Raw genomic sequence first — 18,791 nt, forward strand, 5'->3', positions numbered from 1 at the left:
GCTCAACAGCCCAACCACCACAATCAACGGTCGAAGGGACACGTACCTACAATGTATCCTCCTGCCCCTTTTGAACTGCATGCTTTAGAATTTAGACACAGTTCATTACAGAATATGCTTATCGAATTATGCACCTAAATTCTAATTATTGCTTGTTAAGCGCTGTTAAGAATGCACATTGCTTTGAAATATACTTAGATTTCAGTGTGGATATCTAGGCGCACTATATAGAATCTGGGGAATAATGGGAAGGAAATATACACATGGGTGGAGTATGGGCGTGTCTCCTACTTATGCATCAGCTCGCAACCTTGGGGTCATCTTCGACTCCTCCCTCTCCTTCTCTGCACATATTCAGCAGACTGCTAAAACCTGTCGTTTCTTTCTCTATAATATCGCCAAAATTCACCCTTTCCTTTCTGAGCACACTACCAGAACCCTCATCCACGCTCTTATCACCTCTCGCTTAGACTATTGCAACTTGCTTCTCACAGGTCTCCCACTTAGCCATCTCTCTCCTCTTCAATCTGTTCAAAATTCTGCTGCATGACTAATATTCCGCCAGTGTCACTATGCTCATATTAGCCCTCTCCTCAAGTCACTTCACTGGCTTCCTATCCGTTTCCGCATACAGTTCAAACTCCTCTTATTGACCTATAAGTGCATTCACTCTGCAGCTCCTCAGTACCTCTCCACTCTCACCTCTCCCTACATACCTCCCCGGGAACTCCGTTCACTGGGTAAATCTCTCTTATCTGCACCCTTCTCCTCCACTGCTAACTCCAGACTCCGTTCCTTTTATCTTGCTGCACCTTATGCCTGGAATAGACTTCCTGAGCCGCTACGTCAAGCTCCATCTCTGGCCGTCTTCAAATCTAAGCTAAAAGCCCACCTTTTTGATGCTGTTTTCAACTCCTAACCCTTATTCACTTGTTCAGAATCCTTATTTTATCATCCTCACTTTTATTCATAATCTCTTGTCTGTCCTATTTAGATTGTAAGCTCTGTCAGCAGGGACTGTCTCTTCATGTTCAAGTGTACAGCGCTGCGTATGCCTAGTAGCGCTATAGAAATGATAAGTAGTAGTAGTAAATCACCTACCTTGAGGCAGGGGCGTAGCTATGTGGGGCCATGGGGGCCTAGGCCCCCGCAAATTTCATCCGGGCCCCTGGTTTGGCTGGCGGGGGATCCCCATCCCCCACCAGCCAAAGCCTTCGTCAGCGCCGGTCTCCGGTGCAGCCGCATTCGCTGCCCTGCTCTTCTTTCTTCCTGCTCCTCCTGTGCGCATACTGCCGCCCCTTTACGTGAAACTGAGAAGGAGCACCAGCGTGCACGGGACAGGAGGAACAAGAAGAAAGAAGAGCAGGGCAGCGAACGCTGATGAAGACTTCAGCTGACGGGGGTTGGGGACCTCCACCAGCAAAGGTATTTGTTTGGTGAGGCGAGGAGGCGAGGCGGTGCAGTGCAGTTGGGGGGGGTGAGGGGGAGGCGAGGCGAAGCATGGTGGTTGGGGGGGGGCGGTGGGGCAGCACTCAAAAAGTGCCCCCAACCTCGGGCTCTGGCCCACTCCCACCATAAGGTCTGGCTACGCCCCTGCCTTGAGGTGTCAAGTTATAGAAGTGCCCCCTAAGTGACTACAGGAGTGGGATTACAACCCAACAAATCTAGGCATGGTATGCTACTTTAAAATTTAATTATGTGCCTTTTCCAAATTGAAGCTCAAGATAAGTTACAATCAGTTATACAAGTTGTTTCCCCAGCAATGTAGACTGAAATCTACTGTATCTGGAAGGGTCACAGGGAGTATCAGTGGAAGAAGCAGGATTTGAACCCTGGCCTCCTTGAATTTCAGGCTGCTGCTCTAACCAGTAGGCTGCTCCTCCCCTACACATCGTCAAGACCAGAGTGCTGTGGGGACAGTTGAACCAAAGTCATTTAGAATGTTCTGGGCCCGTTTCATTAGCCTGGCCAAGCTGTGTAATTGCCCACCGTGATATCAGGAAAAACTGATTGGATTGTGAAGTTCTGTAATTCAGGTCTTCAGGTGTATTAGACTGTGTGTCATTAGTGAGATATAAGACAGCTGCAATTTGCATTTCGTAAATGAAATTCGCATTGCTGGATCATGCCTCTTCATTTAGAGAGCAAAGGCTCCAACTTGGCACAGTGATGTTACGAGTAGAAGCCGTAAAACAGTAAATAATAAGACCAAATTGATCAAAAGCTGCCCTCAATACGATCTGTCAGTAATATAGAGCTCAGGGAACTCAGGGCTCACACAGCATCAGAGAATTAGATTTCTGCCAGTGTTCTCCTCTGCCTGTCACAAAAAGACAAATTCCAGTCTCCGAAAATGAACTGCACTTTGCAGTCTCTGGGTGCTGTGATTTTTTCTCTCTCTCCTTCAAAAGCAATGACACGGATCGGCTTCCCAAAGGCTGTTATCACTGCAGCTCCTAATGTGCTTCTCTCATTCCCCTAATCCCTTTACCCCCAGAAATGAAACCTGCTAAACAAGGTTGCAGGATCTCCCAAGGCCATTGGGTACCAAAATGGCTGGAAGTTCTTTTCACCTTTATTTAGGTTTTGCTCACACCTTTTTCAGTAGTAGCTCAAGGTGAGTTACTTTCAGGTACTCTGGATATTTCTCTGTCCCAGGAGGGCTCACAATCTAAGTTTATACCTGAGACAATGGAGGGTTAAGTGATTTGCCCAAGATCACAAGGAGCAGCAGTGGGATTTGAACTGGCCACCTCTGGATTGCAAGACCAGTGCTCTAACCACTAGGCCACTAGCAACATTCCATCTAGAATCTCAAACAATGGCAACATTCCATGTAGAATCTTCAATAGTAGCAACATTCCAGAATCTCAAAAAGTGGCAACATTCCATGTAGAATCTTCAATAGTAGCAACATTCCATATATTTATTTATTTGGATTTTACTCACACCTTTTTCAGTAGTAGCTCAAGGTGAGTTACATTCAGGTACTCTGGATATTTCTCTGTCCCAGGAGGGCTCACAATCTAAGCTTGTACCTGAGGTAATGGAGGGTTAAGTGACTTGCCCAAGATCACAAGGAGCAGCAGTGGGATTTGAAATGGCCACCTCTGGATTGCAAGACCGGTGCTCTAACCACTAGACCACATCCCTCCTCCAAAAATAGCAAAAAAAAAAAACCCAGATTTTCAAAGTTTTAGAAGGATTGGTGGGGGAAGGAGGGGGATCTTGAGAAACACAAAATGAAGACCAGGAAGTAACAGAAGCAGGCTTGGGTTTATTGCTGGGACAGTATGATGTGTGAAGGACCAGAGTCCGTGTAACCACGTACAGCACTGACTTAATCAAAGAGTGAAGGGAAATAGCCGAGATTATCACGGATGGTCTTGGATGTATAATGCACGTAAAGAGTTCTCCCAAAGCCCTGGATCTCTATTCTGGACCTTTGACCCACTCCCAAGCTCGACTGCAGGCGAACTGGAACTGTGAGTGTAGTGTGTGGACCCCTGACACTTCTGGTAGTGATTGAGCTTGTGGCTCGGGTTGGACCCGAGCTAGCGGAGCCGTGAGGCCTGGGTTGCAAGTGGTTTATTTAAGCCTCTAACGTTAATAGAAACAAAACATGGCAACTAGAGGCCATAGTCATCAAAAGGCAAAAACATGACTTTCCATTTGCCTCCTAAACGTATTTCAGTATTCTTACAGTTTGCATTTCCCTTGTAATATTGTTGTCATTGCCTATGTAAGAGCAAGTTCAGCTGAGTTTAATAAATACTCCAACGTCAATCATTTACTATCTAATCATTATCCAACGGCTTTGACAGATCATTTGTTGCAAAACCTGTCTTCCTAATGAAGACCAACTACTGTCCTCTGAGCTGCCTGGAAAGGAGAAACCGTCAGCAGAGCACCGAAAGCTGCTCACCTTCCCAACGAAATACAGAACTCTGGAATAGTCCTAAATTTCATAGAAATCTGTATGGGGGGAGGGTGGCCTCTAGTGCACACCTCACCAGTCATGTTTTCAGGATATCCACAAGGAATATGCATGAAGTAGATTTGCATACAAAGGAGGCGGCGCTTGCTAATCTCTCTCATACATATTTATCGTGGATATCTTGAAAACTCAACTGGGAAGTTTGCCAGGTGCCCTTGGCCTGGATTGGCCGCTGTCGTGGACAGGATGCTGGGCTCGATGGACCCTTGGTCTTTTCCCAGTGTGGCATTACTTATGTACTTATGTACCCCAAGGACCGAATTGAGAACCACTGCTCTAGAAAAATGAGGAGGAGTAGCCTTGTGGCTAGAGAGGCAGGTTACAAACCGAGGCTGTCAGGATTTGAATCCTGCTTCTTCCTTTGACGTTTCTTGTGGCCTTGGGCTGGTCAATGACCATGCTTTGCCTCCGGTACAACGTAGATTGTAAATCCACTTGGACAGGGAAATAACTTTTTACCTGTTTGTAACTAGCCTTGAATTAGGTTTTCAAAAATCCAAATCCCAGATGTGTGTTTAAATAATTTCTCTTTCTGGCCAAGAGTGGTACCCAAACATCCAGTAGACCTCTGGACAAGCAAAGCTTTCATAATTGTGATTTAATCCTGCAGAAACCAGTGCTCAAAATTCAGGACCTTTCATTGAAAGAAGTTTAAGATGTTGAAGGACTGTGATACAAAACTGTTTATGCATATTAAAAATGATAATATGATCCTTTGATGTCATTAGTGCTCCACTCGGCAGTTTTTATGTTAGAAACATATCATAAGAACATAAGAGTAGCCACACAGGGTCAGACCAATGGTCCACCTAGGTGGCCAAGCCAGGTCACAAGTACCTGGCAGAAACTCAAATCGTAGCAACATTCCATGTAGAACCCCAAAGAACAGCAAGATTCTGGAATCCTAAAGAGTGACAAGGTTCCATGCAGAAACCCAAATCGTAGCAACATTCCATGTAGAACCCCAAAGAATAGCAAGATTCTGGAATCCTAAAGAGTGACAAGATTCCATTCAGAATCTCAAAGTAGCAACATTCCATATTACAAATCCCAGGGCAAGCAGTTGCTTCCCCATGTCTGTCTCAATAGCAGACTATGGACTTTTCCTCCAGGAATTTGTCCAAACCTTTTTTAAGGATGTCTGTGAGATTGAAAGGCAGCATAAGAGGATCTCTAAGGACTGCCGTAATGTTATTCTTTTCTAAGGGGAGAATAGCACGATCCGCTGTATTACGGCATGGACCTGTTGAACACCATGGGGGTAATTCTGTGAGGAGCAGCATAAATGTGGTTGGCACAAATGCCAGTATTATAGTCATTGATGTGCATAAATGACAAAAATCCAGTGACGTGCTATTCTGTAAAGGTGGACATATGTTTCATACCACAGACTGTGTGTGGGGCAGAGTCTGGATAGAGTGAGGGGGGGAACATACAGGTCTATGGTTAGGGTAAGTGCTTCAGCCTAAATATATATGGCCCGATACTCAGACCACAGGAGTTAGCCGGGCTGCCTCCTACGGTCAGCGCTGAGCCCAGGTATCCAATGCTGGGCCACTTCTGATGACCGGCTTTGAATTTGTGGGTGTTTCTTGGGCCAGTTTAAATTTAACCGGCTAAGCCGATATTCAGCACTGGCCAGTGAAGTTTAAACCGGCCAAAGATATTCCAACGGCCTAATTCGGCTGCCAAATGTTGGTGCCACCCGCATCCATGCTGGTCCTCACAGAATTACTATGGTATACGGAACTCTAGCCGACAATTCTAAAGTAAATTGTTCTTGTGTTATACTGTGGCGAAAAGCCCTCAGAAACCAGAGGCAGCCTGCCTGAGGTTTTGAGCGTAGTTACGATTTGAAAATTTTATCTGTAACAAACGCTTGGATTCTACCATTGGGCATAAAAGCTCCACAAAAGCTATAGAGTATATTTTTCTCTTAATTATTGAATTAAATCACTTCTGTACCACTTCTGTAAGTAACCCTGTCGACAGCATCGGAGTATCAGTGTAAGTAAACTTGCACTCAGCTTAATAAGAGTGCTTCATATGGCAATGTTAAGCTGAGTGCAAGTTTACTTACACTGATACTCTGATGCTGTCGACAGGGTTACTTACAGAAGTGGTACAGAAGTGATTTAATTCAATAATTAAGAGAAAAATATACTCTATAGCTTTTGTGGAGCTTTTATGCCCAATGGTAGAATCCAAGCGTTTGTTACAGATAAAATGTTCAAATCGTAACTACGCTCAAAACCTCAGGCAGGCTGCCTCTGGTTTCTGAGGGCTTTTCTCCACAGTATAACACAAGAACAATTTACTTTAGAATTGTCGGCTAGAGTTCCGTATACCATAGTAATTCTGCCATTGACGTCTGTTATTCCTCACAGAATTACCCCCAATGAATATCGGCAGATAGCCAGTTATCTGCTAATGGATAACCGGCAATATTCAGAGGGAGATAACCAGCTGAATATTGACGTTTAACCAGCCAGTAGCCTTTCCTGGCCGGTTAAATGATTTTAAATATCAGGTGGCTATGTTTATATACACCTGGTTATGGGAAGTAGGTGTCTCTCTTCTTTAGGGGTCCTTTTACTAAGATGTGGCCTGCGCTGGTGTAGACGCGTGTATTGGACGCGCGCAGGTCCATTTCTCAGCGTAGCTGCAAAAAAAGGCCTTTTTTTTTTTTTGGCTGAAACTGGATGTGAGACAAAATGAAAATTGGCGTACGTCCATTTTGGGACTGAGACCTTACCGTCACCCATTGACTTAGCGGTAAGGTCTCACGCGTTAACCGGGTGATAATCATCAGCACGTGTACAATACCGGTTACCACCCGGTTAGCGCTGCATAGCGGAAAGTTTTCCGGCGCTCGTAGCGGATGCTCGTAAAAAATGAAATTACCGGCCGGGGCCACGCGGTAGTTCAAAATTGACGCACGTAGGACACGTGTACGCATCGACGCGGCTTAGCAAATGGGCCCCTAAGAGAATAATGCTGCTTTGTAGAATTGTCCTCCAATGAATTTTACGCACTGCTCGAAAATGTCACAGTTCCGTAATTCAGATCTGTATATGCATTTCCGTGTATCTAGTATTTTTCTACAACAAAAGAACCCCCCCCCCCCCCCCCTACATAGTGTCAACTCTGGTCCTAAATTTAATAAACAAAATATTTAAAAAAAAAATAACAACATTGAAAGCACTTTGAACATGACGGTCGTTTTCAGCAGCTTTCCATTGCTGTAGAGGAAGTCTTGCTGCCTCTGATGTTAAAATCTTGATGTTACAGAATGTGAAAGACAGCCTTGGGAGGCTTTCAGGCTCCCTGGAGGTCACCAGGAAGAAAAAGACAGCTGTGCTGAAAAATGCTTCACCTGCTGAAGCTGTGAGGATACAAGACGCCCTGAACCAACTGGATTTCGAATGGGATAAAGTGAACAAGATGTATAGAGACCGACAAGCGTAAGTACCTTTCTTGTTGCTTATGAAAAGAATTGATTCTTTGTGATTACGCCTTGGGGGTCCCATAGATGCAGGGTACATTGTGCCTGCTGTAGATGAGTAACCAGTACCATTATTTTATCATCCCCACCTTAGTAATTCCCTTATCTCTTATTTGTCCTGTTTGTCTGTCCTAATTAGATTGTAAGCTCTGTCGAGCAGGGACTGTCTTTTCATGTCCAGTGTGCAATGCTGTGAACGTCTAGTAGTGCTATAGAAATGATAAGTAGTAGTAGTATTAGCAATCCTATCATTAGACAGACTAGGCAACCACCTAGGCAGAACTTGCAGACCTGCCAAACTTCCCGCATTCAGTGGGAGACTCCTGCTTTCTCAGGTCATCTCCCGCACTTCCACTGGGGAGCAAAGATCTCCCACGGAGCAGCCCTCCCCCTCTATCAGCAGCAGGAAATGTGTCAATAAGACATCATATCCTGCTGCCACGGGACCAGTCTCGCAATAAGAGCTGCAAAATCTTGCAGCTCTTATCAAAGACTGACCCCCAGGCAGCATGAGATGACGTTTTATTAAGGCCTCTACTGCTGCCTGAGGGGGAGGTGGCTTGTTGGTGCTGTGGCCAGATCTGCCAGGAGGTAGAGCAGGTGAGTCTGTGGGTGGGTTGGGCAGAGCTGGGGGCATGGCTGGGTGGGCTGGGGCCGACCTGGGGCATGGCTTAAATCTCTCGCTCAAAGACTGGGCACCCTTGGCAGCTCTGAATTTGGTGGTGTTGGGAGGGGGGTGCAGTAGTGCAGCTCTGGCACATACAAGAGCCTTCCCCCTACTGCTCTGCTACCACTGTTCCCCGACACCATCTCATGCCGGCCTCAAAGCTTAAAGTAGCATGTACATTTCAAGCACCTGTAAATACAGGCCCACACTGAGACACTGCCTTGTCCCACTCCACTTTCAGGCAGACCTTCCAATTTCCTGCTAGTCTACACAACAGCGTGAGAGTCCAGTCCTTGAGCAGACAGCTCTGTGCCACTCTGTACTACATAAGTACATAAGTATTGCCATACTGAGACAGACCAAAGGTCCATCAAGCCCAGTATCCTGTTTCCAACAGTGGCCAATCCAGGTCACAAATACCTGGCAAGATCCCAAAAAAGTACAAAACATTTTATGCTGTTTATCCCAGAAATAGTGCATTTTCCCCAAGTCCAATTCAATAATGGTCTATGGACTTTTCCTTTAGGAAGCCGCCCAAACCTTTTTTAAACTCTGCTAAGCTAACCGCCTTTGCCACATTCTCTGGCAACAAATTCCAGAGTTTAATTACCTATCACTGTTTGTCTTGATTCTAACTCCAAAATATATTTAAAGGGAGGAAAAAAAGACTTCAGACGCTCGATTAACCTGACTACATATTATGTAGCAGGGATCATGCTGCTCAGTGTTTACTTTGAAAATGGGTTTTCTTTACGTAAACTACCTGGCAAGCATCCTCATGAGTCTTCAAAAAACCTCTCTGTACTCTATGTTATTTTACTTTATTTTTCGTTTTCAACAATTTTTTTGCACTTATCTTTTGTGTTTTGGACTAATGGGTGACGCCCAACATCGAGCTCCTGTTTCGCAAAGTGCTTCATAAGGAGCATAAGCACATAAGCACTGCCATGCTGGGAAAAGACCAAAGGTCCATCAAGCCCAGCACTCTGTCTCCGACAGCGGCCAATCCAAGCCCCAAGAAACTGGCAAAAAAAACCAAATTTAATAACGATCAGTGGACTTCAGGAATCTATCCAGACCCTTTAAACTCAGCAAGGCCAGCTGCCGTCACTACCTTCTCCAGCAATGAGTTCCAGAGTCTAACCACGCGCTGAGTAAAGAAAAACTTTCTCTGATTTGTTTTAAACCTACCACATTCTAATTTCATCTTGTGTCCCCTGGTTCTATTATTGTTAGAAAGCGTAAACAATACCCCACAGTTTATTTTGCTCTGAAAATAACATGAAAAGGAGTTAGAAAACAATTATATTCTTTGTTTATAGTCATGATTTTTTTTCAGCATTTACCTGTCTCTCTTTTGTATTTTCGTTTTATGTGCTTCCTTTTGCTTTCAACATGGCTACCTTTTATACTATGGACGCCTTTTATGAGCTCATCAAATAGGGACACTAGGGTTAAAGGGACCTCTCCTTGTTTCTATTGATGTTTTTTTTATATAGCTTTTTATTCTTTTTGTTATAAAAAGGCTTTCCATTCCACTCTGTTGTTCAAGCCTTCAGGTGTTAAGGAATGTAACCGATAAATCCATCGTTGCTCTGCCTGTATCAAGTTTAATTACACAATGCATGCTCAGTTTCAGTAAAAGGAGCGTGCCGGAGGTGAGGGGAAGAGAGAGCAGGGCAGGCAACGTGGCGCCGGTGCTGGACAAGGCTTCAGCTGGTGGGGGTTCGGGACCCCCGCCAGCAAAACCAGGAGCCCAGAGGAAATTTGGCCCCACGTAGCTACGTCACTGTTTATAACATGTTCTATGGATGTTCGTATTCGTACCGTAGTGTCTTAGAAATTACTGTATCTTTCATGAGATAAAGAGTGAGCCTTAAGGTTAAAAATCAAAATTTGAGCTCCAGTACGAGAAGCTTGCACAGAGTTGTGTGAAATTGTAAGTGATCCAGAAGTTGTAGAACATTGTGCAGTCTAACCTTACCTGTGGACGTTTCCCTCCCCCCCTCCATCTTTCTGTGACCCTTGACCCTGGCTTGGGGTCCTTCAGGTCTGATGGCACCAGGGTTAGTCCCCTGTCAGGTGAAAGAACTGATTAGACCCCGCTGAGCGGATGAGACTGAAGCAAACTTGCAGAGTGAAAAATTCACTTGTCCCGTATTAAAATTCAAATGACCTTTCCCAAACACTCAACCTGAGTCTGGCAAATTGAGCTGGCTGGGAAAGTTTACATTTTAATTTAAATTTGATTTATAGCTAATTTAGAAATACACAAGGTTTACAAAGTCACAATACACATGGGAATCCAGCTAATAACAATGAAGGATGTTTGGTTAGTAATTCATAGCATGCTCTGCCCAGCCTCCCCCACCTATTAAATCATTGAATATTGACCCCTAAATCTGTATGCATAGCCTTGTCCCCTACAAAATTAAGCCCCTGGGAGCACTTCATTATACTGCAGTGAACAAAAGTTTTCACAACCTTGTACTTTCCATATAGTCTAAGTGGGTCCTTTACTAACGTGCGCTCGTGATAAAAAATCAGTTGACTCTAAACGCTGGTACGCGTGCGTTAAAAACACTATCGCACTTTAGTAAAAAAAAAACCAACCCTAAATACATACTACCAGGTCAACAGTCAAAGAGAACTATCTGGAAACCTGCCGCAGTTATCTGGAACGTTTCCTTAGCCCAGCACTGCCAGATATTCAGCTCATGATCTGGACACCTTTATGAATCATCTGGATTTTGTTTTTATTTTATTTATAAGAATTTAATTTTACAAGCACTAAAATAACTTGCCAGAAATACAGACAAAATAATACAAGAATTATTTCAAACAGGTAATTCTATTCTCTTCCTTAGACCACAAAATAGGGAGAGTGAAACAAGACAAGGAGATCAATTAAACAACAGTAAACAGAAAAAATGTGGTATTAACCTGATTATCCCCAGTTATCATTTATCTGAATCATTATTCCACATTGATCGTCTGGTTGGCTTCTTCAAACCCAAAATGGTGTATAGTCAATTTATTTCGTTGGGAAACATACTCATTGTCCAATATTAGTGGAAATAATACACCTGATTTCATTTTTTTCTCTTTTAAAACCAGAAATTATTTAACAATGCAAACACTTAAGTGTCTAATTCAATTCCCATTGATTAAGGTAATCCCAGTTTCACAGGCTTCACTGCTTTTGAATAAATATACTAAGAGGAATCATTTCAGAGGAAAAAACTTTAGGAGTCATACCTGGAACTCTGGGAAAACAACAATCTCGATATTAGTCATCTGTAATAATAATCCATTATTGGCCGAGGGCGCCCATGTGTTAACCACACCCCCATCCCGCCTTCACTACGCCTCCAACACGCCCCCTTAAACTTTCGCCGCTCCTGCGACAGACTGCAGTTGAGGGCGGCCATAATCGGCTTTTGATTATACCAATTTGGTCGCCCTAGGGAGAAGGGCGCCCATCTCCCGATTTATGTCGGAAGATGGGCGCCCGTCTCCTTCGAAAATAAGCTGGTAAGTGATTTACAATAAAATCATAATAAAAGAGCAGTCACCAAGGGGCCTTTTTACTAAGCCGCGTAGGCGCCTATGCGTGTCCAACGCACACCAATTTGGAACTACCGCTTTGCCCGGGCAGTAATTCCATTTTTTACGCACGTCCGCTACGCGCTCCAATGTGCGGTGCTAACTGGGCAGTAATCGGACCCAAAATGGATGTGCAACAATTTTTATTTTGCTGTGTGTCCATTTTTGTCGCGTGCTGAAAAATGGATCTGTGTGCGTCCAAAACATGCTCCCACACTAGCGCCTGCCATTTGTCAGTGAACCTTAGTAAAAGGACCCCTAAGGGCCCTGTTTACTGAGCAACACTATAGGGACGCTAATGATTTTAGCGCACTAATGCTAGAGACACCCATATATTCCTATGTTTTTTGTAGCATTAGCACGCGCTAAAAACACTAGCGCACCTTAGTAAACAGGGCCACCCACTTTGGGCTCGAGGCCACCCACTAGCAGCACACCTGTGATATGGCTGGCAGGGATCCCCAAGCCCCATCAGCCAAAAACTGCCAATTACTGTCCTTCCTGCATACCTTATAAATAGCAGATCTTCACCTGCAGCAAGCAGCGACTGATACATACTGTCGCACTGGCCCGGCGTCCTTCCCTCTGACGTATGCCTGCCTATGCGGAAACAGGAAGTTGCACGAGTGGGAAGGCTGTGGGGCCAACATGAGCAGTGTGAATTCGTTGCTGCTCGTTGCTGGTGAAAATCTGCTACTTAAAAGGTATGCTGGGGAGGGGGGATATTTGAGAGACCGTATGGTATGTAGGCGAGAGAGGGAGAGACCAAATCACTTGTGGGACAGGGCAGAGTTCTTCTGCCCACCCATGTTGGGTTTAGGCCCACCCAAAATAGGGTGTCTGGCTACGCCCCTGGCTGTAAAGCTGGTATGTGAGGGCAAACATGCTAGATATAAAAACGAGTGAGCTAATATTGAGGGGCTTAAAGAAAAATGGTTAGAGAAATATGCCAAAAGCGATTAAGAATAAGAGTGGAGGAGTGGCCTTTAGGGTGGTGGACTTTGGTCCTGGGGAACTGAGGAACTGAGTTCGATTCCCACCATTTCGGCAGCTCCTTGTGACTCTGGGCAAGTCACTTAACCCTCCATTGCCCCATGTAAGCCACATTGAGCTTGCCATGAGTGGGAAAGTGCAGGGTACAAATGTAACAAAAATAAAATAGATACTATTGGAGATTCTACATGGAATGTTGCTACTACTGGACATTCTACATGGAATGTTGCTATTCCACTAGCAACATTCCATGTAGAAGGCTGCGCAGGCTTCTGTTTCTGTGAGTCTGACGTACTTGCAGGACGTCAGACTCGCAGAAGCCTGTGCAGCCACATTGGTGATCTGAAAGGGCCGACTTCTACATGGAATGTTGCTAGTGGAATAGCAACATTCCATGTAGAATCTCAAATAGTAGCAACAGTGGAGGAGTGGCCTAGTGGTTAGGGTGGTGGACTTTGGTCCTGGGGAACTGAGGAACTGAGTTGGATTCCCACTTCAGGCACAGGCAGCTCCTTGTGACTCTGGGCAAGTCACTTAATCCTCCATTGCCCCATGTAAGCTGCATTGAGCCTGCCATGAGTGGGAAAGCGCACAGTACAAATGTAACAAAAATAAATAAATAATTGATTGCACATGTCTTTACATCCCTTCACTCGGTACTTGTTGGAAGCCCCCTTCTCCACTGGATGAGCACCTACCAACTTTGCTTGGCAGAATGTTTCAAATTGTGCAGCTGGCTAGGGATTCTTTGAGGCAGGAAGTCCCTTTAGACATTGTCTACTTTGCCAAAAATTTATAATTACAGGTAAATGATTGGCAATTATAATACCAATAAAAGAATAAAACACCTCAGCAGGAGCCAATGTCTGGCAGGAAATCTTCTGGTGTCCTGTATTGTAAAACTAATTTGATGTGAAATCTGAATATTTTACGTGACATATAGGGTTAATGATGCCAAAATATGAGTTATTATTATTGATGATGTGTGGAATGCTTACTCTCAAGAAGTAAATGCAGAACTCGACGAAGCCTTCAGGTCAGCATAGGACTGTCATCACAGAAATAGCAAGACTGGTTATATAGGAAGCCTGTAACAGTAAAGAGATGAGGGATCCTTGGAAACTGTACTTAGTCAAGCAGACCACCGGCCAACACTTCTTCAAACAAGCCTACCCAAATGACAAATCCTAAACCCCGATCCTAAGTTACACCACTAGCACCACCCACACTCCAGTTCTCTCCCCACACCTATCACTTTTGTCCTACTCTACATAAATCTATCATCTATGCGACACTCTGTCCCATACTTTGTGTTATCTCTGTTATGCTTTGTGCCATACATGTGGGCCGCACTGGGCCTGCTGTTGGGCGGGAGGGAGCGGGGTATAAATGCCACAAATAAATTAATTAATTAAATCTAGACTGAAAGCCCACCTCTTTAACATTGCTTTTGACTTGTAACCACTCGCCTCCACCTACCCTCCTCTCCTCCTTCCCGTTCACATTAATTGATTTGATTTGCTTACTTTATTTTTTTGTCTATTAGATTGTAAGCTCTTTGAGCAGGGACTGTCTTTCTTCTATGTTTGTGCAGCGCTGCGTACGCCTTGTAGCACTATAGAAATGCTAAATAGTAGTAGTAGTAGTAGTTTTCCACATAATCAAAAACTTCTTATAACTTATAGCCAACCATAGACTACTAATATTAATACTAAGACAAGTTTCTATATACCATCAGTAACAAAAAAATCTGGAGATGGTTTACAGGAAAAGTACTGTACAACATTAACCTATATTAAATTGCCCATAACAGTTTATAATAAAAATAATTTGCAACATTCACCAAAAATTTCATCAAATATAAAAAAAAAAAATTAAGACCAAACAAATAGATCCATTACCAGCAATAATTGTAAAATAACAATTGAACTCAATTCACATATTTACGAAAAAAAAGCCACGTTTTTAGTAACTCGCGATAACTCAAATAATCATATTTATTTCTGAGTTCAACAGGCATTGAATTCTATAAATTAGGTAACCACAGAAGAAAATGATTTCTGACGGGGCTAGTTCTTTTTATAAAAAGAACACCCTCCTAACATGCTTTGATTAAAGCAAATTCACCTTTGTACAATCTCAGGCACGGCAGACTGTCAAATTTTGCTACAGTGAGACCTCTTTTTTTAACAAGCAGTGTGTTCACACCTGTCCCATTTGATCTGTGAGAGAGAGAAGAACCATCATATTAATTTTAGGGATTAGCAGCCAGAAAATTATTGTGCTGTTTTTATTTAGATTTCTCTTTTTCTGGACCAAACAACCCCCCCTGTTTACTAAGCCGTGCGGCAATGCCATGGGCTGTGTCGGCATTAGCACAAAGCAGCTGCTAGCGCAGCTTAGTAAACAGGGGGAAATTGTTGTTAAAAGGGCATCCTCTTTAAAATACAAAATAAGAACCGGGAAATATCAGCACTCAGCAGCAGGGCCGGTCTTAGTCATAAGCATTGCCACACTGGGACAGACCAAAGGTCCAACTAGCCCAGCACCCTGTCTCCGACTGCGGCCAATCCAGGTCACAATCACAAGATCCACGGAGCAAAGCATTTTCTACTGCTTGTCCCAGGAATAGTGGATTTTTCCCTACATCCATTTAATAACATTCTATGGCCTTTTCCTTCAGGAAGCCGTCCAAACCTTTCTTAAACTCAGCTAAGCTAACCGCCTTAACCACGTTCTCCGGCAACAAATTCCAGAGTCGAATTACATGCTGAGTAAAGAAAAATTTCCTCTTATTTGTTTTAAACTTACTGCACTCCAGCTTCATCACATGCCCCCTTGTCCTAGTAGTTTTGGAAAGTGTAAACAGACGCTCCATATCTATCTTTTCCACTCCACTCATTATTTTATCGACCTCTATCATATCTCCCCTCAGCCGCCTTTTCTCCAAGCTGAAGAGCCCTGGCCGCTTTAGCCTTTCCTCATAGGAAAGTCGTCCCATCCCCTTAATCATCTTTGTTGCCCTTCTCTGCGCCTTTTCTAATTCCACTATATCTTTTTTGAGGTGCGGCGACCAGAATTGAACACAATAGGTGCGGTCGCACCATGGACCGATACAGTGGCATTGTAATGTCCTCATTTTTAAGCACATAAGCACTGCGACGCTGGGAAAAGACCAAAGGTCCATCAAGCCCAGTATTCTGTCTCCGACAGCGGCCAATCCAAGCACCAAGAAACTGGCAAAAACCTAAAAATTTTATAACGATCAATGGACTTTTCCTAATAATACCTAACATTCTATTTGCTTTCTTAGCCGCAGCAGCACACAGGGGCGTCAGGGCGGCTGCACAGGACCTCGCGCAACTAAGGGCCCAGGCATGATATCATGTCAGCATTGGCATCATGATGTATCCTGTTCTCAGTCTATCTCGCTGAACTCCCTTCGGAACACCCCAGCCATGCCATGCCATGCCATTCCGTACCATACTACGTTCCTTCGGTCGGCTTTCTTTTTACCAAGGAGGTTAGCTTGAGAATGCTTTGATCTTTACCTTTCCTGAACGGCAACCAACCAGTCCCTCCCATGTTTGGCACCTAAAAGGGTGCTCCTGATTGGCCGGACTCAGACTCTGAGTTACTCCTGGTGTCCGGCCAATCAGGAGCACTCTTTTAGGCGCCAGACAGAGCTCTCTGACCAATCACAGCTCCTCTTCTGTAGCAGCTCAGCCACGTGAAGAATGCCATCTTCTGAGTAATCTGGTCGTCCAACTGCTCTCGGGAGTCTCGTGCCGCCATCTTCCTTCTGCCTGCTCCTGTGGTGAATGGCTTCGGCACAGTATGCAATCCAGTCACCCTGAGTCGGCTCTCGGCCCAGTCAGCTGTATTCTAGAAAGGCTATTCCAGGATAAGCCTAGTGGGGATTCTTGCTTCCAACTTTGGGTGCAACGACTTATGCCAGCTGAAACCTGCTATAAATTTTGGTGTGCTAGTTTGCTGCGGATCCACGGAATTCTGTAACAGTACATGCATCTTTTGAGAATGCTCCGGACCTCCCCAATCCCCTCCCACTGGCAGGTACTTGTGACCTGGATTGGCTACTGTTGGAAGCAGGATACTGGGCTAAATGGACCATTGCTCTGACCCAGTATGGCTATTCTTATGTCATAGTCTATCAGCAGTACAGGAGCAAAGTACAAACAAAAATCCAAAGAGCAAAGCAAAAGAACCAGGAGCCTTCAAAAAAAAGGGGGAAAAAACCTTTAATCATGTGTTTTGATGAAACAATCCTTGAATGGACCCGATACGGTCCGTGTTTCGGTGCACAGCGCCTGCGTCAGGGGTCACAAAGTGTAGCAGAAAACGTACGGCTGTATTATACAATTCGATACATTTGCTGGAAGCGATATGCTGCAACGCCGTGTAGTCCCTTCGCACAGGACTGAGCAGAGAGATATTCTCATAAACAAACACACTCCAGCAAATGTATAATACAGCCGTACGTTTTCTGCTACACTTCGTGACCCCTGACGCAGGCGCTGTGCGCCGAAACACGGACCGTGTCGGGTCCATTCAAGGACTGTTTCATCAAAACACATGATTAAAGGTTTTCCCCCCCTTTTTTTTTGAAGGCTTCTGGTACTTTTGGTTTGTTCTATAGACTATCAGCAAACACGCTCACCATCCCCTCTGTCCGTACTGTGTTCCATAATTTCATTTGCGCTCTCATGCTCAGCGAGATTGGCCCCTTCCTTTGGAATGCCCTACCCAGCACCTTTGAAAAATTTAAACAGGATCTTAAAACGTACTTATTAATGCGGCTTGGCCCGCCAGTTGCCCATGTGCCAGCCTTGAGCTCAGCTTCCCTCTCTCTCCTCTGTGCTACGAGATTTCTAGTCCTTTTCTATTTCTGATTTATACTTAAGGCGTAGTTTATAGAATCTGCCCATGTGCCATTCTTGGGGCCCTTTTCCTAAGCTGCGTAGGAGCCTACGCGCGCCCAACGTTCGTCAGTTTGAAGCTACTGCCCGGCTACCATGTGGCCTGTGCGTTAATTTCATTTATGATGTGTGTCCGCTTCACACACCAAAAAATCTATTTTATTTTCTGGCACGCAGCGGAAATCGGGTGGTAACTCCGACTTGACGCGCGTAGGCGATTACCTCATGGTTAACGTGAGAGACCTTACTGCTGAGTCCACAGCTGGCGGTAAGGTCTCAGACCCAAAATGGACGCATGCCAATTTTTACTTTGCCGCATGTCCATTTTCAGCAAAATTTTAAAAAGGCCTTCTTTACAGGTGCCCTGAAAAATGGAACAACAGGGTGGGCACCCTGGAGGGTGTAAATGATATGAGGACAGAGCTAGCAAAGCTGGAGGAATGGACCGATATTTGGCAACTAAGGTTTAATCCCGAAATGCAGGGTCAATCACTTGGGTCGCAAAAATCCGAGAGAACGGTACAGTATAGGGGTGAAGTACTTCAGTGTGCGAAGGAAGAGTGGGACTTGGGGGTGATTGTGTCTGACTACCTTAAAGCTTTCAAACAGGTAGAAAAAGCGATGGCCAAAGCCAGAAGGATGCTTGGGTGCATAAAGAGAGGCATAACCAGCAGGAAAAAGGAGGTGATAGTGCCGTTGTATAAGTCTCTTGTGAGGCCTCATTTGGAGTACTGCGTGCAGTTCTGGAGACTGCACCTACGGAAAGATATAAACAGGATGGAGTCGGTCCAGAGAGCAGCTACGAAATTAGTAAGCAGTCTTGAATGCAAAAATTATATGGACAGGCTTATGAACCTCAACATGTATACGCTGGAAGAGAGGAGGGAGAGAGGAGACATGATAGAAACATTTAAATATCTCAAGGGCATTTATGTACAGGAAGGGAGCCTTTTTCAAATGAAGGAGAGCTCTGGAATGAGGGGGCATATGACAAAGATAAGAGCCATCATTATACATTCTTCCTTAATTACAACACACTATCCCAATTTACACCCTCTTCCCACTCCCACCTCTACCACCTTCCTC

At 44.5% G+C, this 18,791-nt stretch overlaps 1 protein-coding gene across 2 annotated transcripts in view; it reads left to right on the forward strand.

Moving 5' to 3' along the window:
- DMD (dystrophin) overlaps window positions 1–18,791 on the forward strand; it is a 2,615,032-nt gene that overhangs the window by 1,382,283 nt on the left and 1,213,958 nt on the right. Inside the window, exon 43 of one of the 2 annotated variants that reach the window (XM_030202363.1) lies at window positions 7,289–7,461. In XM_030202363.1, the coding sequence (XP_030058223.1) occupies window positions 7,289–7,461 (173 nt within the window). Of the gene's footprint in view, window positions 1–7,288; window positions 7,462–18,791 lie in introns of those variants that run through there. The other variant, XM_030202359.1, reaches the window with a different exon arrangement.

This window comes from Microcaecilia unicolor, chromosome 4 (genome assembly GCF_901765095.1).
Source record: "Microcaecilia unicolor chromosome 4, aMicUni1.1, whole genome shotgun sequence".
Taxonomy (NCBI): domain Eukaryota; kingdom Metazoa; phylum Chordata; class Amphibia; order Gymnophiona; family Siphonopidae; genus Microcaecilia; species Microcaecilia unicolor.